The 24,791-nt window shown below is 52.4% G+C and overlaps 1 protein-coding gene across 1 annotated transcript; it reads left to right on the top strand.

Moving 5' to 3' along the window:
* Positions 1 to 11,346: 11,346 nt before the first annotated feature.
* On the top strand, positions 11,347 to 19,517 carry LOC146754207 (endogenous retrovirus group 3 member 1 Env polyprotein-like). The gene is made up of 2 exons (XM_085527849.1): positions 11,347 to 11,472; positions 17,032 to 19,517. Exon 2 carries the CDS (start codon positions 17,128 to 17,130, stop codon positions 18,694 to 18,696), a length of 1,569 nt encoding a protein of 522 aa, XP_085383975.1. The 5' UTR covers positions 11,347 to 11,472; positions 17,032 to 17,127; the 3' UTR covers positions 18,697 to 19,517.
* Positions 19,518 to 24,791: the final 5,274 nt, after the last annotated feature.

Below are 24,791 nucleotides of genomic sequence, written 5' to 3'. Positions count from 1 at the left end.
TCTATAGGGCAGGAGCTGCTGTGGGTCAGATCTATGGAGCAGGAGCTGCTGTGGGGCACATGTGAGTTAGATCTATGGGGCAGGAGATGGTGTGGGGCTGATGTGGGTCAGATCTATGGGGCATGGGCTGCTGTGGGTCAGATCTACGGGACTGGAGCTGCAGTGGAGCACATGTGGGTCAGATCTATGGGGTAGAAGCTGCTGTGGGGCTGATGGGGGTTATATCTATAAGGCAGGAGCTGCTGTGGGGCTGACGTGGGTCAGATCTATGAGGCAAGAGCTGCTGTGGGGCAGAGTTGGGTCAGATCTATGGGGCAGGAGCTGCTGTGGGGCTGATTTGAATCAGATCTATAGGGCAGGAGCTGCTGTGGGTCAGATCTATGGAGCAGGAGCTGCTGTGGGGCACATGTGAGTTAGATCTATGGGACAGGAGATGGTGTGGGGCAGATGTGGGTCAGATCTATGGGGCAGGATCTCCTGGGGGCTGATGTGGGTCAGATCTGTGGGGTAAAATCTTCTGTGGGGCACATGTGGTTCAGATCTATTGGGCAGGAGCTTCTGTGGGGTTGATGTGGGTCAGATCTATTGGTCAGGAGCTGCTGTGGGGCAGATGTGGGTCAGTTCAATGGGGCAGGAGCTGCAGTGGAGATGATGTACGTCAGATCTATGGGGCAGGAGCTGCTGTGGGGCTGATGTGGGTTATATCTATGGGGCAGGAGCTACTGTGGGGCTGATGTTGGTCTGATCTATGGGTCAGGAGCTACTGTGGGGCTGATGTTGGTCTGATCTATGGGGCAGGAGCTGCTGTGGGTCAAATCTATGGGGCAGGAGCTGCTGTGGGGAAAATGTGTGTCAGGTCTATGGGGCAAGAGCTGCTGTGGGGCAGATTTGGGTCAGATGTATGGGGCAGGAGCTGATGTGGGGCTGATGTGGGTCAGATCTATGGGGCAGGAGCTGCTGTGGGTCAGATCTATGGGGCAGGAGCTGCTGTGGGGCTGATGTGGGTCAGATCTATAGGGCAGGAGCTGCTGTGCGACAGATGTGGGTCAGATCTATGGGGCAGGAGCTGCTGTGGGCCTGATGTTGGTCAGATTTATGGAGCAGGAGCTGCTGTGTTGCAGATGTGGGTCAGATCTATGGGGCAGGAGCTGCTGTGGGGCAGATGTAGGGCATATCTATGGGGCAGGAGCTGATGTGAGGCTGATGGGTGTTAGATCTACGGGGAGGAGCTGCTGTGGTGCAGATGTGGGTCAGAGCTATGGGGCAAGAGCTGCTGTGGTGCAGAAGTAGGTAAGATCTATGGGGTAGGAGATGCTGTGTGGCAGATGTGGGTCAGATCTATGGTGTAGGAGCTGCTGTGGGGCTGCTGTGGGTTAGATCTATGGGGCAGGAGCTGTTGTGGGGCAGATTTGAATCAGATCTATAGGGCAGGAGCTTCTGTGGGGTTGATGTGGGTCAGATCTATGGGTCAGGAGCTGCTGTGGGGCATATGTGGGTCAGTTCAATGGGGCAGGAGCTGCTGTGGGGCAGATGTGGGTCAGATCTATAAGGCAGGAGCTGCTGTGGGTCAGTTGTGGGTCAGATCTATAGGTCAGGAGCTGCTGTGGCTGCTGTGGGTCAGTTCTATGGGGCAGGAGATGCTGTGGGACTGATGTGGGTCAAATCAATGGGGAAGAGCTGCTCTGGGGCACATGTGGGTCAGATCTATGGAGCAGGAGCTGCTGTGGGGCAGATTTGAATCAGATCTATAGGGCAGGAGCTGCTGTGGGTCAGATCTATGGAGCAGGAGCTGCTGTGGGGCACATGTGAGTTAGATCTATGGGGCAGGAGATGGTGTGGGGCTGATGTGGGTCAGATCTATGGGGCAGGAGCTGCTGTGGGTCAGATCTATGGGGCAGGATCTGCTGTGGGGCTGATGTGGGAAAGATCTATGGGGCAGGAGATGCTTTGGGGCAGATGTGGGTCAGATCTATGGGGCAGGAGCTGCTGTGGGGCAGATTTGAATCAGATCTATAGGGCAGGAGCTGCTGTGGGTCAGATCTATGGGGCAGGAGATGGTGTGGGGCAGATTTGGGTCAGATGTATGGGGCAGGAGCTGATGTGGGGCTGATGTGGGTCAGATCTATGGGGCAGGAGCTGCTGTGGGTCAGATCTATGGGGCAGGAGCTGCTGTGGGGCTGATGTGGGTCAGATCTATAGGGCAGGAGCTGCTGTGGGTCAAATCTATGGGGCAGGATCTGCTGTGGGGCTGATGTGGGAAAGATCTATGGGGCAGGAGATGCTTTGGGGCAGATGTGGGTCAGATCTATGGGGCAGGAGCTGCTGTGGGGCAGATTTGAATCAGATCTATAGGGCAGGAGCTGCTGTGGGTCAGATCTATGGAGCAGGAGCTGCTGTGGGGCACATGTGAGTTAGATCTATGGGGCAGGAGATGGTGTGGGGCAGATTTGGGTCAGATGTATGGGGCAGGAGCTGATGTGGGGCTGATGTGGGTCAGATCTATGGGGCAGGAGCTGCTGTGGGTCAGATCTATGGGGCAGGAGCTGCTGTGGGGCACATGTGAGTTAGATCTATGGGGCAGGAGATGGTGTGGGGCAGATTTGGGTCAGATGTATGGGGCAGGAGCTGATGTGGGGCTGATGTGGGTCAGATCTATAGGGCAGGAGCTGCTGTGGGTCAAATCTATGGGGCAGGAGCTGCTGTGGGGAAAATGTGTGTCAGGTCTATGGGGCAAGAGCTGCTGTGGGGCATATGTGGGTCAGATCTATGGGTCAGCAGCTGCTGTGGGTCTGCTGTGGGTCAGATCTATGGGTCAGCAGCTGCTGTGGGTCTGATGTGGGTCAGATCTATGGGGCAGGAGCTGCTGTGGGGCTGATGTGGGTCAGATCTATAGGGCAGGAGCTGCTGTGCGACAGATGTGGGTCAGATCTATGGGGCAGGAGCTGCTGTGGGCCTGATGTTGGTCAGATTTATGGAGCAGGAGCTGCTGTGTTGCAGATGTGGGTCAGATCTATGGGGCAGGAGCTGCTGTGGGGCAGATGTAGGGCATATCTATGGGGCAGGAGCTGATGTGAGGCTGATGGGTGTTAGATCTACGGGGAGGAGCTGCTGTTGTGCAGATGTGGGTCAGAGCTATGGGGCAAGAGCTGCTGTGGTGCAGAAGTAGGTAAGATCTATGGGGTAGGAGATGCTGTGTGGCAGATGTGGGTCAGATCTATGGAGCAGGAGCTGCTGTGGGGCAGATTTGAATCAGATCTATAGGGCAGGAGCTGCTGTGGGTCAGATCTATGGAGCAGGAGCTGCTGTGGGGCACATGTGAGTTAGATCTATGGGGCAGGAGATGGTGTGGGGCTGATGTGGGTCAGATCTATGGGGCATGGGCTGCTGTGGGTCAGATCTACGGGACTGGAGCTGCAGTGGAGCACATGTGGGTCAGATCTATGGGGTAGAAGCTGCTGTGGGGCTGATGGGGGTTATATCTATAAGGCAGGAGCTGCTGTGGGGCTGACGTGGGTCAGATCTATGAGGCAAGAGCTGCTGTGGGGCAGAGTTGGGTCAGATCTATGGGGCAGGAGCTGCTGTGGGGCTGATTTGAATCAGATCTATAGGGCAGGAGCTGCTGTGGGTCAGATCTATGGAGCAGGAGCTGCTGTGGGGCACATGTGAGTTAGATCTATGGGGCAGGAGATGGTGTGGGGCAGATGTGGGTCAGATCTATGGGGCAGGATCTCCTGGGGGCTGATGTGGGTCAGATCTGTGAGGTAAAATCTTCTGTGGGGCACATGTGGTTCAGATCTATTGGGCAGGAGCTTCTGTGGGGTTGATGTGGGTCAGATCTATTGGTCAGGAGCTGCTGTGGGGCAGATGTGGGTCAGTTCAATGGGGCAGGAGCTGCAGTGGAGATGATGTACGTCAGATCTATGGGGCAGGAGCTGCTGTGGGGCTGATGTGGGTTATATCTATGGGGCAGGAGCTACTGTGGGGCTGATGTTGGTCTGATCTATGGGTCAGGAGCTACTGTGGGGCTGATGTTGGTCTGATCTATGGGGCAGGAGCTGCTGTGGGTCAAATCTATGGGGCAGGAGCTGCTGTGGGAAAAATGTGTGTCAGGTCTATGGGGCAAGAGCTGCTGTGGGGCAGATTTGGGTCAGATGTATGGGGCAGGAGCTGATGTGGGGCTGATGTGGGTCAGATCTATGGGGCAGGAGCTGCTGTGGGTCAGATCTATGGGGCAGGAGCTGCTGTGGGGCTGATGTGGGTCAGATCTATAGGGCAGGAGCTGCTGTGGGTCAAATCTATGGGGCAGGAGCTGCTGTGGGGAAAATGTGTGTCAGGTCTATGGGGCAAGAGCTGCTGTGGGGCAGATGTGGGTCAGATCTATGGGTCAGCAGCTGCTGTGGGTCTGCTGTGGGTCAGATCTATGGGTCAGCAGCTGCTGTGGGTCTGATGTGGGTCAGATCTATGGGGCAGGAGCTGCTGTGGGGCTGATGTGGGTCAGATCTATAGGGCAGGAGCTGCTGTGCGACAGATGTGGGTCAGATCTATGGGGCAGGAGCTGCTGTGGGCCTGATGTTGGTCAGATTTATGGAGCAGGAGCTGCTGTGTTGCAGATGTGGGTCAGATCTATGGGGCAGGAGCTGCTGTGGGGCAGATGTAGGGCATATCTATGGGGCAGGAGCTGATGTGAGGCTGATGGGTGTTAGATCTACGGGGAGGAGCTGCTGTGGTGCAGATGTGGGTCAGAGCTATGGGGCAAGAGCTGCTGTGGTGCAGAAGTAGGTAAGATCTATGGGGTAGGAGATGCTGTGTGGCAGATGTGGGTCAGATCTATGGTGTAGGAGCTGCTGTGGGGCTGCTGTGGGTTAGATCTATGGGGCAGGAGCTGTTGTGGGGCAGATTTGAATCAGATCTATAGGGCAGGAGCTTCTGTGGGGTTGATGTGGGTCAGATCTATGGGTCAGGAGCTGCTGTGGGGCATATGTGGGTCAGTTCAATGGGGCAGGAGCTGCTGTGGGGCAGATGTGGGTCAGATCTATAAGGCAGGAGCTGCTGTGGGTCAGTTGTGGGTCAGATCTATAGGTCAGGAGCTGCTGTGGCTGCTGTGGGTCAGTTCTATGGGGCAGGAGATGCTGTGGGACTGATGTGGGTCAAATCAATGGGGAAGAGCTGCTCTGGGGCACATGTGGGTCAGATCTATGGAGCAGGAGCTGCTGTGGGGCAGATTTGAATCAGATCTATAGGGCAGGAGCTGCTGTGGGTCAGATCTATGGAGCAGGAGCTGCTGTGGGGCACATGTGAGTTAGATCTATGGGGCAGGAGATGGTGTGGGGCTGATGTGGGTCAGATCTATGGGGCAGGAGCTGCTGTGGGTCAGATCTATGGGGCAGGATCTGCTGTGGGGCTGATGTGGGAAAGATCTATGGGGCAGGAGATGCTTTGGGGCAGATGTGGGTCAGATCTATGGGGCAGGAGCTGTTGTGGGGCTGATGGGTGTCAGATCCTTAGGGCAGAAAATACTGTGGGGCTGATGTTGGTCTGATCTATGGGGCAGGAGCTGCTGCGGGGCTGATTTGGGTCAGATCTATGGGGCAGGAGCTGCTGTGGGGCTGATGTGGGTCAGATCTATGGGGCAGGAGCTGCAGTGGAGATGATGTACGTCAGATCTATGGGGCAGGAGCTGCTGTGGGGCTGATGTGGGTTATATCTATGGGGCAGGAGCTACTGTGGGGCTGATGTTGGTCTGATCTATGGGTCAGGAGCTACTGTGGGGCTGATGTTGGTCTGATCTATGGGGCAGGAGCTGCTGTGGGGCTGATGTGGGTTAGATCTATGGGGCAGGAGCTGCTGTGGGGCTGATGTGGGTTAGATCTATGGGGCAAGAGCTGTTGTGGGGCTGATGGGTGTCAGATCTATGGGGCAGGAGATGCTGTGGGTCAGATCTATGGGGCAGGAGCTGCTGTGGTTATGATCTATTTGGCAGGAGCTGCTGTGGGGCAGATTTGAATCAGATCTATAGGGCAGGAGCTGCTGTGGGTCAGATCTATGGGCAGGAGCTGCTGTGGGGCACATGTGAGTTAGATCTATGGGCAGGAGATGGTGTGCGCAGATTTGGGTCAGATGTATGGGTCAGGAGCTGCTGTGTGGCTGATGAGGGTCAGATCTATGGGGCATGGGCTGCTGTGGGTCAGATCTACGGGACTGGAGCTGCAGTGGAGCACATGCGGGTCAGATCTATGGGGTAGAAGCTGCTGTGGGGCTGATGGGGGTTATATCTATAAGGCAGGAGCTGCTGTGGGGCTGACGTGGGTCAGATCTATGAGGCAAGAGCTGCTGTGGGGCAGAGTTGGGTCAGATCTATGGGGCAGGAGCTGCTGTGGGGCAGATTTGAATCAGATCTATAGGGCAGGAGCTGCTGTGGGTCAGATCTATGGGCAGGAGCTGCTGTGGGGCACATGTGAGTTAGATCTATGGGGCAGGAGATGGTGTGGGGCAGATGTGGGTCAGATCTATGGGGCAGGATCTCCTGGGGGCTGATGTGGGTCAGATCTGTGGGGTAAAATCTGCTGTGGGGCAGATGTGGTTCAGATCTATGGGGACGGAGCTTCTGTGGGGTTGATGTGGGTCAGATCTATGGGTCAGGAGCTGCTGTGGGGCATATGTGGGTCAGTTCAATGGGGCAGGAGCTGCTGTGGGGCAGATGTGGGTCAGATCTATAAGGCAGGAGCTGCTGTGGGTCAGTTGTGGGTCAGATCTATAGGTCAGGAGCTGCTGTGGCTGCTGTGGGTCAGTTCTATGGGGCAGGAGATGCTGTGGGACTGATGTGGGTCAAATCAATGGGGAAGAGCTGCTCTGGGGCACATGTGGGTCAGATCTATGGGGCAGGAGCTGCTGTGGGGCAGATTTGAATCAGATCTATAGGGCAGGAGCTGCTGTGGGTCAGATCTATGGAGCAGGAGCTGCTGTGGGGCACATGTGAGTTAGATCTATGGGGCAGGAGATGGTGTGGGGCAGATGTGGGTCAGATCTATGGGGCAGGATCTCCTGGGGGCTGATGTGGGTCAGATCTGTGGGGTAAAATCTTCTGTGGGGCACATGTGGTTCAGATCTATTGGGCAGGAGCTTCTGTGGGGTTGATGTGGGTCAGATCTATTGGTCAGGAGCTGCTGTGGGGCAGATGTGGGTCAGTTCAATGGGGCAGGAGCTGCAGTGGAGATGATGTACGTCAGATCTATGGGGCAGGAGCTGCTGTGGGGCTGATGTGGGTTATATCTATGGGGCAGGAGCTACTGTGGGGCTGATGTTGGTCTGATCTATGGGGCAGGAGCTGCTGTGGGGAAAATGTGTGTCAGGTCTATGGGGCAAGAGCTGCTGTGGGGCAGATGTGGGTCAGATCTATGGGTCAGCAGCTGCTGTGGGTCTGCTGTGGGTCAGATCTATGGGTCAGCAGCTGCTGTGGGTCTGATGTGGGTCAGATCTATGGGGCAGGAGCTGCTGTGGGGCTGATGTGGGTCAGATCTATAGGGCAGGAGCTGCTGTGGGTCAAATCTATGGGGCAGGAGCTGCTGTGGGGAAAATGTGTGTCAGGTCTATGGGGCAAGAGCTGCTGTGGGGCAGATGTGGGTCAGATCTATGGGTCAGCAGCTGCTGTGGGTCTGCTGTGGGTCAGATCTATGGGTCAGCAGCTGCTGTGGGTCTGATGTGGGTCAGATCTATGGGGCAGGAGCTGCTGTGGGGCTGATGTGGGTCAGATCTATAGGGCAGGAGCTGCTGTGCGACAGATGTGGGTCAGATCTATGGGGCAGGAGCTGCTGTGGGCCTGATGTTGGTCAGATTTATGGAGCAGGAGCTGCTGTGTTGCAGATGTGGGTCAGATCTATGGGGCAGGAGCTGCTGTGAGGCTGATGGGTGTTAGATCTACGGGGAGGAGCTGCTGTGGTGCAGATGTGGGTCAGAGCTATGGGGCAAGAGCTGCTGTGGTGCAGAAGTAGGTAAGATCTATGGGGTAGGAGATGCTGTGTGGCAGATGTGGGTCAGATCTATGGTGTAGGAGCTGCTGTGGGGCTGCTGTGGGTTAGATCTATGGGGCAGGAGCTGTTGTGGGGCAGATTTGAATCAGATCTATAGGGCAGGAGCTTCTGTGGGGTTGATGTGGGTCAGATCTATGGGTCAGGAGCTGCTGTGGGGCATATGTGGGTCAGTTCAATGGGGCAGGAGCTGCTGTGGGGCAGATGTGGGTCAGATCTATAAGGCAGGAGCTGCTGTGGGTCAGTTGTGGGTCAGATCTATAGGTCAGGAGCTGCTGTGGCTGCTGTGGGTCAGTTCTATGGGGCAGGAGATGCTGTGGGACTGATGTGGGTCAAATCAATGGGGAAGAGCTGCTCTGGGGCACATGTGGGTCAGATCTATGGAGCAGGAGCTGCTGTGGGGCAGATTTGAATCAGATCTATAGGGCAGGAGCTGCTGTGGGTCAGATCTATGGAGCAGGAGCTGCTGTGGGGCACATGTGAGTTAGATCTATGGGGCAGGAGATGGTGTGGGGCTGATGTGGGTCAGATCTATGGGGCATGGGCTGCTGTGGGTCAGATCTACGGGACTGGAGCTGCAGTGGAGCACATGTGGGTCAGATCAATGGGGTAGAAGCTGCTGTGGGGCTGATGGGGGTTATATCTATAAGGCAGGAGCTGCTGTGGGGCTGACGTGGGTCAGATCTATGAGGCAAGAGCTGCTGTGGGGCAGAGTTGGGTCAGATCTATGGGGCAGGAGCTGCTGTGGTGCAGATTTGAATCAGATCTATAGGGCAGGAGCTGCTGTGGGTCAGATCTATGGAGCAGGAGCTGCTGTGGGGCACATGTGAGTTAGATCTATGGGGCAGGAGATGGTGTGGGGCAGATGTGGGTCAGATCTATGGGGCAGGATCTCCTGGGGGCTGATGTGGGTCAGATCTGTGGGGTAAAATCTTCTGTGGGGCACATGTGGTTCAGATCTATTGGGCAGGAGCTTCTGTGGGGTTGATGTGGGTCAGATCTATTGGTCAGGAGCTGCTGTGGGGAAGATGTGGGTCAGTTCAATGGGGCAGGAGCTGCAGTGGAGATGATGTACGTCAGATCTATGGGGCAGGAGCTGCTGTGGGGCTGATGTGGGTTATATCTATGGGGCAGGAGCTACTGTGGGGCTGATGTTGGTCTGATCTATGGGTCAGGAGCTACTGTGGGGCTGATGTTGGTCTGATCTATGGGGCAGGAGCTGCTGTGGGGAAAATGTGTGTCAGGTCTATGGGGCAAGAGCTGCTGTGGGGCAGATGTGGGTCAGATCTATGGGTCAGCAGCTGCTGTGGGTCTGCTGTGGGTCAGATCTATGGGTCAGCAGCTGCTGTGGGTCTGATGTGGGTCAGATCTATGGGGCAGGAGCTGCTGTGGGGCTGATGTGGGTCAGATCTATAGGGCAGGAGCTGCTGTGCGACAGATGTGGGTCAGATCTATGGGGCAGGAGCTGCTGTGGGCCTGATGTTGGTCAGATTTATGGAGCAGGAGCTGCTGTGTTACAGATGTGGGTCAGATCTATGGGGCAGGAGCTGCTGTGGGGCAGATGTAGGGCATATCTATGGGGCAAGAGCTGATGTGAGGCTGATGGGTGTTAGATCTACGGGGAGGAGCTGCTGTGGTGCAGATGTGGGTCAGAGCTATGGGGCAAGAGCTGCTGTGGTGCAGAAGTAGGTAAGATCTATGGGGTAGGAGATGCTGTGTGGCAGATGTGGGTCAGATCTATGGTGTAGGAGCTGCTGTGGGGCTGCTGTGGGTTAGATCTATGGGGCAGGAGCTGTTGTGGGGCAGATTTGAATCAGATCTATAGGGCAGGAGCTTCTGTGGGGTTGATGTGGGTCAGATCTATGGGTCAGGAGCTGCTGTGGGGCATATGTGGGTCAGTTCAATGGGGCAGGAGCTGCTGTGGGGCAGATGTGGGTCAGATCTATAAGGCAGGAGCTGCTGTGGGTCAGTTGTGGGTCAGATCTATAGGTCAGGAGCTGCTGTGGCTGCTGTGGGTCAGTTCTATGTGGCAGGAGATGCTGTGGGACTGATGTGGGTCAAATCAATGGGGAAGAGCTGCTCTGGGGCACATGTGGGTCAGATCTATGGAGCAGGAGCTGCTGTGGGGCAGATTTGAATCAGATCTATAGGGCAGGAGCTGCTGTGGGTCAGATCTATGGAGCAGGAGCTGCTGTGGGGCACATGTGAGTTAGATCTATGGGGCAGGAGATGGTGTGGGGCTGATGTGGGTCAGATCTATGGGGCAGGAGCTGCTGTGGGTCAGATCTATGGGGCAGGATCTGCTGTGGGGCTGATGTGGGAAAGATCTATGGGGCAGGAGATGCTTTGGGGCAGATGTGGGTCAGATCTATGGGGCAGGAGCTGTTGTGGGGCTGATGGGTGTCAGATCCTTAGGGCAGAAAATACTGTGGGGCTGATGTTGGTCTGATCTATGGGGCAGGAGCTGCTGCGGGGCTGATTTGGGTCAGATCTATGGGGCAGGAGCTGCTGTGGGGCTGATGTGGGTCAGATCTATGGGGCAGGAGCTGCAGTGGAGATGATGTACGTCAGATCTATGGGGCAGGAGCTGCTGTGGGGCTGATGTGGGTTATATCTATGGGGCAGGAGCTACTGTGTGGCTGATGTTGGTCTGATCTATGGGTCAGGAGCTACTGTGGGGCTGATGTTGGTCTGATCTATGGGTCAGGAGCTGCTGTGTGGCTGATGAGGGTCAGATCTATGGGGCATGGGCTGCTGTGGGTCAGATCTACGGGACTGGAGCTGCAGTGGAGCACATGTGGGTCAGATCTATGGGGTAGAAGCTGCTGTGGGGCTGATGGGGGTTATATCTATAAGGCAGGAGCTGCTGTGGGGTTGACGTGTGTGAAAGACAGAACTGGTTTTCTTTTGTTGTCTCAAAGCTTGCTTTCGTGAGGCCTATCTGGTGATAAGACTCTGACAGGCGACTGCTAACTATCCAGGAGGGTGAATGATGGTTGTTATCATACCATCCCTGCTTAGGACTGTAAAGATAAGCAGGAACAAGACAAGCTGTCTTTTCCAGGGGTGCTGTTAGGAGGAGCAGACCCCTGCAGAAGGTGGTAAATCTTGTGTCAGGCAACAGAGACCTCCAACCCTTGCTGGCTTATCTGTGGGGCAGGAATGTCAGAAAAGTTAGTTTTAAATCTTCTTACAAAGAAGCGTTTGTTAAGAAGAAGAAGAACCCCCACCGAAATGGGGGATAAAAGACCCTCGCTAAACTGGGGACTTTGGAGACAAACTCCCAAAGACACCTTTGACGGAGAATTCCCTAAGGGGGAAACTTCGTCGGAAGAACCCCCGGGACCGGCTTGCTGCGGAGCTCCCTGGCTGTCTCCCATCCCCTGCGGCGATCAGACGAGTTCCTGAGATCGTCGGACCTACTGTGTACCTCGCTGGACCCACGGTGGTGACTATCTCTTTCGCTCTCTGCAAAGACTCCTTGCTTACATCTCCTACTTTTTCTATCGCCTACCTTCCCTTACCCATCTCCCTAAAAATAGCTAGGACTTTAATACTTTAATAAACTGGTTGGACCAACATTTGAACCGTTGCTTCTTAATCTCACGCCGGGTATACACATATCAAAGAACCTTGCCTCCCTCCTACAAATTGGAGCGAGACATTTTTATTGGCGTAGTCGGCAGGATACCCGCCGTGAGAGTGTTGTCCTCCCAGACATAGTCTGAAACTTTTCTGTGTGCACCTCCTGGAGTTGCAAGGAGCGACAGTTTTGTGTAACTTAGATGTGAGCACCTCTCCAGGAAGATCGCTCCATATTCTGAAACCTTACTGCTTATGTGTTTACCTCTCGGGGACGTATGAATTAATTTTGACTATTTGCTTTGTTTTATACATGTGTGCCTCCTCGGGAAGACTATTTCACATTTTGTGGTTTAAGTAACTTCTGGAATTTGAAAGTTTTGTGTGTGCGCCTCTTGGGGCAGTGAGGAAGTTGACAAAAAGTGTGTGCCTCTCCAAGAAGTATATTCCCTTTCACTGAAGTCTAGAAAGTTGTTTAAGAAACCTAGAAGTGTATTGTTGTCTAGGTGTGGCGTTTGGTGTTCTCATTACGGCCTTGCAGGGAAGTGAGGAGTGATTTGCGTGTAAGCGTTTCCCTTTGAAAGTGTTGTTTGAGCCTCTTTGTCTCCGCACAAAGAAAAGGAATAGCGATTTGAGTATTTACTTTTGGTTAATAGGTGTGTGCTCCCCTGGGGAGGGGTAAGCAGTTAAGTGTACCTTCTCCTCCCTTAGTGTGTGTCCTTTAGGGTATTGAAAAATGAGTGATAGTATTGTCGCCACGAAAAGTGAAGATGTGTTATTTGACCTTTTAGAAAAGCATGGTGCTCGACCCTCTTTATCAGGGGTGGATTGGGCACGACAAAATTGGTATAACATGCAGAGTGTTTCAGACCGTATTAGTGTTCTGCAAAGGAATGCTCGTTGCCGAGCTGGAAAAGGAAAATCGTTTATTTGTGCAGTATTGGGTTCTGCTCTGGTTGCTGCTATAGAATTCCGAGACCAGCAGCTTAAAGCTGAAAACCAAACTATAGAATCTCTGCAAGAATTAGTTCGGACTCTGCAGAAACAGACAGAGGAGCTCAAAAAGCAATTAGAATATGAGAAACATGATGCAGCCCTTTTACTAGAGGCTCTGAAGGAACAATTAAGGTGTAGGGAGAATACCGACAGTGTTGTTCATAATTTGCCTCAAGAAAAAATCTACCCTCTAGAAGGACTGAAAGAAATAAAGTCCAGACTTAACAAATTAGAGGACTTGCCAGCCCAATTGCGTCCTTTGATAAAAACTGAATATACGTTTGATAACAGTGAGGATCCAGACCCTCAAATGAATGTTAAAGAAGTTCCCTTCTCTGCCACTGAATTAGCTAAACTGAGAAAAGATTTTAGCCGCTCTCCAAAAGAATCTGAAACAGAGTATGTATGGAGGGTTAGTCTCACTGGAGGAGACCAAATAATGTTAACTGAAAAGGAAGCTGAAGGTTATTGGGGGCCAGGAGTATTTTTAACTACTGGTAACAACCGTGCTCCCTGGTCCCTAACACAGAGGGCTGCCTATTGGGCAGGCGGTCTTAACCCTTTAGAAAGGGGAGACCCCCTCGCCATTACTGGAACAGTTGATCAATTAGTGGAAAGTGTCCAAAAGGCTGCTTGTCTGCAAATGATGTATGATAGAAAGCTGCAGCCACACCATGAATCACCTATGATGATGCCTGTTGATCCTGAAAGGATGACTCCTTTAATTAGGGGGCTTCCAGAATCACTGAAACCCATAGGCATACAACTGCAAGGAAAGATACAGGCTGTGCCTCAGGGAGAAAGAACCCGGGCAGCATTAGAAGGAGTTGTAACCTCTAACCATCTGCAGTCAGGACATAAAGTATGGACATGGGGGGAGGTTGCCCAAGAATTAATTAACTACGGGAGAAAATATGGGCCGGTGATTTCTTCCACCAGTAAATTTGAAACAAAAGGAGTGAGGCGTGCAGTGGCCAATTCAACCCCTCCACTATCCAGACTAGAGAACAATGAATCTAAAGGGGTCTCATTTTCTATGAAACCAAGTGGGCGAAATATAGATCATAAACGTAATAATCTTTGGACACTAGGCTGGCAGAAGGGCATTCCACGAGACTTAATGAATGGATTATCTACTGACAGGTTAGAGAAGTTAGTTAATGGATGGCCGAACCAAAAGCTCGAAAAGAGCAACCGCCTAACTCCGAGTGCCCCCTCTTTGGAATCAGCCCAGATGCTAGGGCCACAGGAAAACTAATACCTTCGCTCCTCTCAAGTGAGCGGGGGGGCGAAGGTTGGATGCACATTAGAAAGCTCACAACAAAAGGAAATGACCTGTTAATCACATGCATTGTTGAACCTAGACTAGTTCCTCTGACATTTCTGGTAGATACAGGAGCACAAATTTCTGCTATTAAAACAGAAGATGCTGACCGTGCTGGTGTAACCCCTTCTCGCAGGAAAATGTTTGTAGCAGATGCAATGGGTGGCGTACATTCTCAAGCCATGGCAATAGTGAGGCTGCGATTGCCTGGAGAGGAAACAGCGCAAGAAATCTCCATGGTTGTAGGAAAATATCCTCTTAATCTGTTAGGACTAGATATCCTGAAGGGTAGGAGCTGGACAGATGACCAGGGAGGGAACTGGGTGTTCGGAGTCCCCACTCTAGATATCCGTCTGTTACAAGTGGCTCCCCCGCTTCCCCCCTCCCATTTGACCTCCGTTAAGCCTTATCCTTTACCCCTGGGGGCACGTAGTGGTATTGGCCCCGTACTGGCAGAATTAAAGGAACAGGGAATTGTGATACCCATTCACTCCCCCTTTAACTCTCCTGTGTGGCCTGTTAGAAAACCAAATGGCAAATGGAGATTGACTGTTGATTATCGTAGACTAAATGCTAACACAGGGCCGCTAACTGCAGCTGTTCCTAACATTTCTGAATTGATAGCAGCTATCCAAGAGCAAGCTCACCCGATTATGGCCTCTATTGACGTTAAAGATATGTTCTTTATGGTTCCCTTGCGGTCTGAGGACCAACTCCGCTTTGCTTTTACATGGGAGGGCCAGCAATATACCTTTACCCGCCTCCCTCAAGGGTATAAGCACTCCCCGACTTTGGCTCACCATGCATTGGCACAAGAGCTGGAACAGATTCCCCTGGAAGAAGGAGTTAAGATTTATCAATATATCGATGATGTCCTGGTGGGAGGGGATGAGTTGATAGCAGTTAAAACAATGCATGACAAAATAATAAAACATTTGGAAGGACTGGGCTTGACTATTCCTCCAGATAAAATCCAGTTTCCAGCTTCTGAGGTAAAATTTTTGGGTATCTGGTGGAAAGGTGGTATGGCCTGCATTCCACAGGACACCCTCTCAGCCTTAGATCAACTTAAAATGCCAGAGAATAAGAAAGAATTACAGCATGTTCTTGGACTTCTAGTGTTTTGGAGAAAACATATCCCTGACTTTTCTATTGTTGCTCGTCCGTTGTATGACTTATTGAGGAAGGGGACATCATGGGAATGGGCCCCAGTTCATGAGGAAGCCTTGCAGCTTTTAATTTTTGAGGCTATTACCCACCAGTCCTTAGGTCCTATTCATCCCTCTGACCCTGTACAGATAGAATGGGGATTTGCTCAATCAGGGCTGTCTATACATCTCTGGCAAAAGGGTCCAGAAGGCCCCACTAGACCTATTGGATTCTATTCCCGCAGCTTTAAGGATGCAGAGAAGCGATACTCTCAGCTGGAGAAGGGGCTGTTTGTTGTTAGCTTAGCTTTGCGAGAAGCTGAGAGAACCATACGACAGCAGCCTATAATACTGAGAGGCCCATTTAAGGTTATCAAGCCTGTAATATCTGGTACCCCTCCTCCTGATGGGGTGGCACAGCGTGCTTCTGTCCGAAAGTGGTATGCCCAAATTGAACATTATTGTAATATTTTTACAGTCACAGAGGGTGCTACAAAAACGCTTGCTATCCAAGACGATATTCTTTCTGCTACTGATGCTAATCCTCCTTCTGTTATCCAGATTGCCCCCCCATACTCAGACAAGTTGCAGAATGTTTGGTTCACAGATGCCTCTGCCAAGCGCGAGGGAAAAGTATGGAAATACCGGGCTGTTGCCTTACAGATAGGCACTAATTTCACTATTATCACTGAGGGGGAGGGTAGTGCTCAGGTCGGGGAGTTGGTAGCAGTATGGAGTGTATTCCAGCACGAATCACAGTCTGCTGCTCAGGTGCATATTTACACTGACTCGTATGCTGTCTTCAAAGGCTGTACAGAGTGGCTTCCTTTCTGGGAGCAAAATGGTTGGGAAGTTAACCGTGTCCCAGTCTGGCAGAAAGATAAGTGGCAGGAGATTCTTGCTATTGCTAAACAAGGACAATTTTCAGTTGCATGGGTTGCATCCCACCAAGAAGATGGTAATCCTGCAAGCCAGTGGAACAATAAGGCAGATGAACTAGCCAGGATTGCTCCACTGCGACAGGGAGAACCAGACAATGATAGCTGGGAGAGACTTGTGGAATGGTTACATGTAAAGAGAGGGCATACTGGTGCTTTTGATCTCTACCGTGAGGCCCAAGCCCGTGGCTGGCCTGTTACTAGGGAACAATGTCGCACTTGCATTTCCGCCTGTGAACTATGCCGCACCCGCTTAGACAGGCACCCTTTGCAGGATGCCCCTCTCCATTTAAGGGAGGGGAAACATATATGGGAAACCTGGCAAATTGACTATATTGGCCCCTTCAGAAAATCTGAAAGCAAACAGTACGTGTTAGTAGGGGTGGAAGTGATCTCTGGCCTACTACAAGCTGAATCCTTTCCTCGAGCAACAGGGGAGAACACTGTAAAAGCCCTAAAAAAATGGTTTAGTATTCTCCCAAAACCTAGTTCCATCCAATCAGACAATGGCTCCCATTTTACTGCGGGGGTTGTACAAGAATGGGCCAGAGAAGAAGGCATTAATTGGATCTTTCACACTCCCTACTACCCTCAAGCTAATGGCATTGTGGAACGGTCCAATGGACTCCTTAAGAAATTCCTTAAACCAGAAAAACCTAATTGGACCTCCCGCACTTCTGATGCAGTCAGAAGAGTTAATGATCGATGGGGGGTTAATGGCTGTCCTCGATTTAATGCCTTCTGTCCCAGGGCCCCTCCACTGCTGTCCATCACTTTTGAGACAGATGCAGATAAGCAAGGGAAACCTTCTTATCTCCCTGGCCAGCCTGTGTTGGTTGATTTGCCTAATGTGGGGCCAGTTCCCCTGACCCTTACAGAACCTCTCAATAAATATGCTTGGAAAGCTAAGGATGCCCGGGAAAAGGAATATAAGATTAATACTCGCTGGATTATCCCCTCATTTTGACTATGTTAACAAAGGCCCAAAAGGGCAAGCCATGTCTTGTTTTATTTTCCAGACGACCTCCGAGGGACCCTGACTGAACACAGAAAAGGCCGACAGCTGACTTTAATCATTGGTGTTTTGGTGATTACTTCTGCAACACCTGAGCCAAATGTCGTTCTGGTTATTCTGGTGTGCAGTATGTATTTCAATTCCTGTAACAATTGGCTATCCTCCCCAAAACTTTGGGGATGGGGGGGGTGGCATAAAAAACTCTTTTCTCCAACTGGCTGAGCAAGTAGCAAGTGTTTATAATCTGACTAACTGTTGGGTCTGTGGAGGACCTATGGGACTTGAAACTTGGCCCTGGGTTTCAACTCCTATTGCCCCTAAATGGCTGGCAAGCAACTTCAGTGAAATTAACCACACTACCCATTGGGAAATTAAGAGTACATCTCCATGGCCAATTCAATATCCCTCTATGGGAATTTATTGCCTGAATCGTACTCAGCCAGGTGGTATCTATGTTGGAACAAGTAATTGCACTTGGACTTATCGCAAAATGGCTTATGAAACAGGACCCCATTTACATAGCCCCGTAGTGTATCAGTGGGGGTGGTACAATCAATCAGGGTTGGGACAAGGGTTCTCTCACTTTTGGTCCTCCACCAACAACACCCTGTTTACTGAAGCCGGAGGTATGAAATGCATCTGGAAGCCTGATGCTGGGGCTTGGAAGTGTAAGTGGTGTAGGAATGAGAGTGATACTGGTCATGGCTGGAACTGTCATGTGGCAGGACATCCTTTTGGACCTCTTAACACCACATACTTTCAAGCTAAGGAGCACGTGAATAAACTGGCTGACGAATGGCATGGACCCTTTGAAAATGGATCAGTAGCACTGAAAGGACATTACTGGATTTGCGGCCATTATGCATACAAACAGCTACCTGCAAATTGGACTGGGGTATGTTATGTGGGGGCAATCCGCCCACTATTCTTTCTGCTCCCAGGAAATGATGGCAATGAGTTAGGTATCAAAGTATATGATGATCTCAGCCGACAGCGGAGGTCTATTGATACCTCCCTAACAAGTGGTAGTGGCCAGACTTGGGGCAAAGATGATTGGCCCCCTCAACGTATAATCAAATACTATGGGCCAGCTACCTGGAATCCCAGTGAAATAATTAACGGTGCTCGAGAACCTATTTATAACTTGAACCGCATCATCAGATTACAGGCAGTCCTTGAGATCATTACTAACGAAACAGCTTATGCGCTTGACCTCCTTGCAGATCAAGCCACACAGATGCGAACAGCGATTCTCCAACACCGTATGGTTCTCGATTACTTACTAGCTGAAGAAGGTGGTGTCTGTGGCAAATTGAATGATTCCAATTGTTGTCTGAAAATTGATGACAACGGTGAAATTGTTAAGCAAATTGCCCAGGGTATAAGGAAAATAGCCCATGTTCCTGTCCAAACCTGGAAAAACCTAGACACAGACCTCTTTTCCTGGCTTCCAGGTGGCCCATGGGTGAAACATATTCTATTTTATCTATTATGTGTTGTTGTAACTCTTATGTTTGTTCCTTGTATGATTCCATGTTTTATTACACTTATACAGCGCGTGGTATCCTCTATGTACTTTATGACTGTTTCGACTGATGAAGAAGTAGTCCAACAGATCAGGGCAACATTTGTAACCAAGCCCAAAAAATCCTTTATAGCAATTGTGTAACATTTAATTCCCCCATATCACCTATCCCGCTTTTCCCTTATGCTTACTTTTTTTTTCTTTCCTCACCACCGTGAATGGTCATTTGCGCATCAATTTCAAGCAACCTTTGAGCCACGGGGTGGTGTGAAAGACAGAACTGGTTTTCTTTTGTTGTCTCAAAGCTTGCTTTCGTGAGGCCTATCTGGTGATAAGACTCTGACAGGCGACTGCTAACTATCCAGGAGGGTGAATGATGGTTGTTATCATACCATCCCTGCTTAGGACTGTAAAGATAAGCAGGAACAAGACAAGCTGTCTTTTCCAGGGGTGCTGTTAGGAGGAGCAGACCCCTGCAGAAGGTGGTAAATCTTGTGTCAGGCAACAGAGACCTCCAACCCTTGCTGGCTTATCTGTGGGGCAGGAATGTCAGAAAAGTTAGTTTTAAATCTTCTTACAAAGAAGCGTTTGTTAAGAAGAAGAAGAACCCCCACCGAAATGGGGGATAAAAGACCCTCGCTAAACTGGGGACTTTGGAGACAAACTCCCAAAGACACCTTTGACGGAGAATTCCCTAAGGGGGAAACTTCGTCGGAAGAACCCCCGGGACCGGCTTGCTGCGGAGCTCCCTGGCTGTCTCCCATCCCCTGCGGCGATCAGACGAGTTCCTGAGATCGTCGGACCTACTGTGTACCTCGCTGGACCCACGGTGGTGACTATCTCTTTCGCTCTCTGCAAAGACTCCTTGCTTACATCTCCTACTTTTTCTATCGCCTACCTTCCCTTACCCATCTCCCTAAAAATAGCTAGGACTTTAATACTTTAATAAACTGGTTGGACCAACATTTGAACCGTTGCTTCTTAATCTCACGCCGGGTATACACATATCAAAGAACCTTGCCTCCCTCCTACAAATTGGAGCGAGACAACGTGGGTCAGATCTATGAGGCAAGAGCTGCTGTGGGGCAGAGTTGGGTCAGATCTATGGGGCAGGAGCTGCTGTGGGGCAGATTTGAATCAGATCTATAGGGCAGGAGCTGCTGTGGGTCAGATCTATGGGCAGGAGCTGCTGTGGGGCACATGTGAGTTAGATCTATGGGGCAGGAGATGGTGTGGGGCAGATGTGGGTCAGATCTATGGGGCAGGATCTCCTGGGGGCTGATGTGGGTCAGATCTGTGGGGTAAAATCTGCTGTGGGGCAGATGTGGTTCAGATCTATGGGGCAGGAGCTTCTGTGGGGTTGATGTGGGTCAGATCTATGGGTCAGGAGCTGCTGTGGGGCATATGTGGGTCAGTTCAATGGGGCAGGAGCTGCTGTGGGGCAGATGTGGGTCAGATCTATAAGGCAGGAGCTGCTGTGGGTCAGTTGTGGGTCAGATCTATAGGTCAGGAGCTGCTGTGGCTGCTGTGGGTCAGTTCTATGGGGCAGGAGATGCTGTGGGACTGATGTGGGTCAAATCAATGGGGAAGAGCTGCTCTGGGGCACATGTGGGTCAGATCTATGGGGCAGGAGCTGCTGTGGGGCAGATTTGAATCAGATCTATAGGGCAGGAGCTGCTGTGGGTCAGATCTATGGAGCAGGAGCTGCTGTGGGGCACATGTGAGTTAGATCTATGGGGCAGGAGATGGTGTGGGGCTGATGTGGGTCAGATCTATGGGGCAGGAGCTGCTGTGGGTCAGATCTATGGGGCAGGATCTGCTGTGGGGCTGATGTGGGAAAGATCTATGGGGCAGGAGCTGTTGTGGGGCTGATGGGTGTCAGATCCTTAGGGCAGAAAATACTGTGGGGCTGATGTTGGTCTGATCTATGGGGCAGGAGCTGCTGCGGGGCTGATTTGGGTCAGATCTATGGGGCAGGAGCTGCTGTGGGGCTGATGTGGGTCAGATCTATGGGGCAGGAGCTGCTGTGGGTCAGATCTATGGGGCAGGATCTGCTGTGGGGCTGATGTGGGAAAGATCTATGGGGCAGGAGATGCTTTGGGGCAGATGTGGGTCAGATCTATGGGGCAGGAGCTGTTGTGGGGCTGATGGGTGTCAGATCCTTAGGGCAGAAAATACTGTGGGGCTGATGTTGGTCTGATCTATGGGGCAGGAGCTGCTGCGGGGCTGATTTGGGTCAGATCTATGGGGCAGGAGCTGCTGTGGGGCTGATGTGGGTCAGATCTATGGGGCAGGAGCTGCAGTGGAGATGATGTACGTCAGATCTATGGGGCAGGAGCTGCTGTGGGGCTGATGTGGGTTATATCTATGGGGCAGGAGCTACTGTGTGGCTGATGTTGGTCTGATCTATGGGTCAGGAGCTACTGTGGGGCTGATGTTGGTCTGATCTATGGGTCAGGAGCTGCTGTGTGGCTGATGAGGGTCAGATCTATGGGGCATGGGCTGCTGTGGGTCAGATCTACGGGACTGGAGCTGCAGTGGAGCACATGTGGGTCAGATCTATGGGGTAGAAGCTGCTGTGGGGCTGATGGGGGTTATATCTATAAGGCAGGAGCTGCTGTGGGGTTGACGTGGGTCAGATCTATGAGGCAAGAGCTGCTGTGGGGCAGAGTTGGGTCAGATCTATGGGGCAGGAGCTGCTGTGGGGCAGATTTGAATCAGATCTATAGGGCAGGAGCTGCTGTGGGTCAGATCTATGGGCAGGAGCTGCTGTGGGGCACATGTGAGTTAGATCTATGGGGCAGGAGATGGTGTGGGGCAGATGTGGGTCAGATCTATGGGGCAGGATCTCCTGGGGGCTGATGTGGGTCAGATCTGTGGGGTAAAATCTGCTGTGGGGCAGATGTGGTTCAGATCTATGGGGCAGGAGCTTCTGTGGGGTTGATGTGGGTCAGATCTATGGGTCAGGAGCTGCTGTGGGGCATATGTGGGTCAGTTCAATGGGGCAGGAGCTGCTGTGGGGCAGATGTGGGTCAGATCTATAAGGCAGGAGCTGCTGTGGGTCAGTTGTGGGTCAGATCTATAGGTCAGGAGCTGCTGTGGCTGCTGTGGGTCAGTTCTATGGGGCAGGAGATGCTGTGGGACTGATGTGGGTCAAATCAATGGGGAAGAGCTGCTCTGGGGCACATGTGGGTCAGATCTATGGGGCAGGAGCTGCTGTGGGGCAGATTTGAATCAGATCTATAGGGCAGGAGCTGCTGTGGGTCAGATCTATGGAGCAGGAGCTGCTGTGGGGCACATGTGAGTTAGATCTATGGGGCAGGAGATGGTGTGGGGCAGATGTGGGTCAGATCTATGGGGCAGGATCTCCTGGGGGCTGATGTGGGTCAGATCTGTGGGGTAAAATCTTCTGTGGGGCACATGTGGTTCAGATCTATGGGGCAGGAGCTTCTGTGGGGTTGATGTGGGTCAGATCTATTGGTCAGGAGCTGCTGTGGGGCAGATGTGGGTCAGTTCAATGGGGCAGGAGCTGCAGTGGAGATGATGTACGTCAGATCTATGGGGCAAGAGCTGCTGTGGTGCAGAAGTAGGTAAGATCTATGGGGTAGGAGATGCTGTGTGGCAGATGTGGGTCAGATCTATGGAGCAGGAGCTGCTGTGGGGCAGATTTGAATCAGATCTATAGGGCAGGAGCTGCTGTGGGTCAGATCTATGGAGCAGGAGCTGCTGTGGGGCACATGTGAGTTAGATCTATGGGGCAGGAGATGGTGTGGGGCTGATGTGGGTCAGATCTATGGGGCATGGGCTGCTGTGGGTCAGATCTACGGGACTGGAGCTGCAGTGGAGCACATGTGGGTCAGATCTATGGGGTAGAAGCTGCTGTGGGGCTGATGGGGGTTATATCTATAAGGCAGGAGCTGCTGTGGGGCTGACGTGGGTCAGATCTATGAGGCAAGAGCTGCTGTGGGGCAGAGTTGGGTCAGATCTATGGGGCAGGAGCTGCTGTGGGGCTGATTTGAATCAGATCTATAGGGCAGGAGCTGCTGTGGGTCAGATCTATGGAGCAGGAGCTGCTGTGGGGCACATGTGAGTTAGATCTATGGGGCAGGAGATGGTGTGGGGCAGATGTGGGTCAGATCTATGGGGCAGGATCTCCTGGGGGCTGATGTGGGTCAGATCTGTGGGGTAAAATCTTCTGTGGGGCACATGTGGTTCAGATCTATGGGGCAGGAGCTTCTGTGGGGTTGATGTGGGTCAGATCTATTGGTCAGGAGCTGCTGTGGGGCAGATGTGGGTCAGTTCAATGGGGCAGGAGCTGCAGTGGAGATGATGTACGTCAGATCTATGGGGCAAGAGCTGCTGTGGTGCAGAAGTAGGTAAGATCTATGGGGTAGGAGATGCTGTGTGGCAGATGTGGGTCAGATCTATGGAGCAGGAGCTGCTGTGGGGCAGATGTGGGTTATATCTATGGGGCAGGAGCTACTGTGGGGCTGATGTTGGTCTGATCTATGGGTCAGGAGCTACTGTGGGGCTGATGTTGGTCTGATCTATGGGGCAGGAGCTGCTGTGGGTCAAATCTATGGGGCAGGAGCTGCTGTGGGGAAAATGTGTGTCAGGTCTATGGGGCAAGAGCTGCTGTGGGGCAGATGTGGGTCAGATCTATGGGTCAGGAGCTGCTGTGGGGCATATGTGGGTCAGTTCAATGGGGCAGGAGCTGCTGTGGGGCAGATGTGGGTCAGATCTATAAGGCAGGAGCTGCTGTGGGTCAGTTGTGGGTCAGATCTATAGGTCAGGAGCTGCTGTGGCTGCTGTGGGTCAGTTCTATGGGGCAGGAGATGCTGTGGGACTGATGTGGGTCAAATCAATGGGGAAGAGCTGCTCTGGGGCACATGTGGGTCAGATCTATGGAGCAGGAGCTGCTGTGGGGCAGATTTGAATCAGATCTATAGGGCAGGAGCTGCTGTGGGTCAGATCTATGGAGCAGGAGCTGCTGTGGGGCACATGTGAGTTAGATCTATGGGGCAGGAGATGGTGTGGGGCTGATGTGGGTCAGATCTATGGGGCAGGAGCTGCTGTGGGTCAGATCTATGGGGCAGGATCTGCTGTGGGGCTGATGTGGGAAAGATCTATGGGGCAGGAGATGCTTTGGGGCAGATGTGGGTCAGATCTATGGGGCAGGAGCTGCTGTGGGGCAGATTTGAATCAGATCTATAGGGCAGGAGCTGCTGTGGGTCAGATCTATGGAGCAGGAGCTGCTGTGGGGCACATGTGAGTTAGATCTATGGGGCAGGAGATGGTGTGGGGCAGATTTGGGTCAGATGTATGGGGCAGGAGCTGATGTGGGGCTGATGTGGGTCAGATCTATGGGGCAGGAGCTGCTGTGGGTCAGATCTATGGGGCAGGAGCTGCTGTGGGGCTGATGTGGGTCAGATCTATGGGGCAGGAGCTGCTGTGGGGAAAATGTGTGTCAGGTCTATGGGGCAAGAGCTGCTGTGGGGCAGATGTGGGTCAGATCTATGGGTCAGCAGCTGCTGTGGGTCTGCTGTGGGTCAGATCTATGGGTCAGCAGCTGCTGTGGGTCTGATGTGGGTCAGATCTATGGGGCAGGAGCTGCTGTGGGGCTGATGTGGGTCAGATCTATAGGGCAGGAGCTGCTGTGCGACAGATGTGGGTCAGATCTATGGGGCAGGAGCTGCTGTGGGCCTGATGTTGGTCAGATTTATGGAGCAGGAGCTGCTGTGTTGCAGATGTGGGTCAGATCTATGGGGCAGGAGCTGCTGTGGGGCAGATGTAGGGCATATCTATGGGGCAGGAGCTGATGTGAGGCTGATGGGTGTTAGATCTACGGGGAGGAGCTGCTGTGGTGCAGATGTGGGTCAGAGCTATGGGGCAAGAGCTGCTGTGGTGCAGAAGTAGGTAAGATCTATGGGGTAGGAGATGCTGTGTGGCAGATGTGGGTCAGATCTATGGTGTAGGAGCTGCTGTGGGGCTGCTGTGGGTTAGATCTATGGGGCAGGAGCTGTTGTGGGGCAGATTTGAATCAGATCTATAGGGCAGGAGCTTCTGTGGGGTTGATGTGGGTCAGATCTATGGGTCAGGAGCTGCTGTGGGGCATATGTGGGTCAGTTCAATGGGGCAGGAGCTGCTGTGGGGCAGATGTGGGTCAGATCTATAAGGCAGGAGCTGCTGTGGGTCAGTTGTGGGTCAGATCTATAGGTCAGGAGCTGCTGTGGCTGCTG

Source organism: Coturnix japonica, chromosome W, assembly GCF_054131305.1.
Source record: "Coturnix japonica strain WE chromosome W, WE-NBRP24, whole genome shotgun sequence".
Classification (NCBI taxonomy): Eukaryota; Metazoa; Chordata; class Aves; order Galliformes; family Phasianidae; genus Coturnix; species Coturnix japonica.
Note: the sequence above shows the minus strand (reverse complement) of the source record. Positions and strands in the feature narration are given on the sequence as shown.

Bases quoted from the DNA above. Each gene is read 5' to 3' on its own strand.
- LOC146754207 (XM_085527849.1), top strand. From the start codon at position 17,128: ATGTCGTTCTGGTTATTCTGGTGTGCAGTATGTATTTCAATTCCTGTA.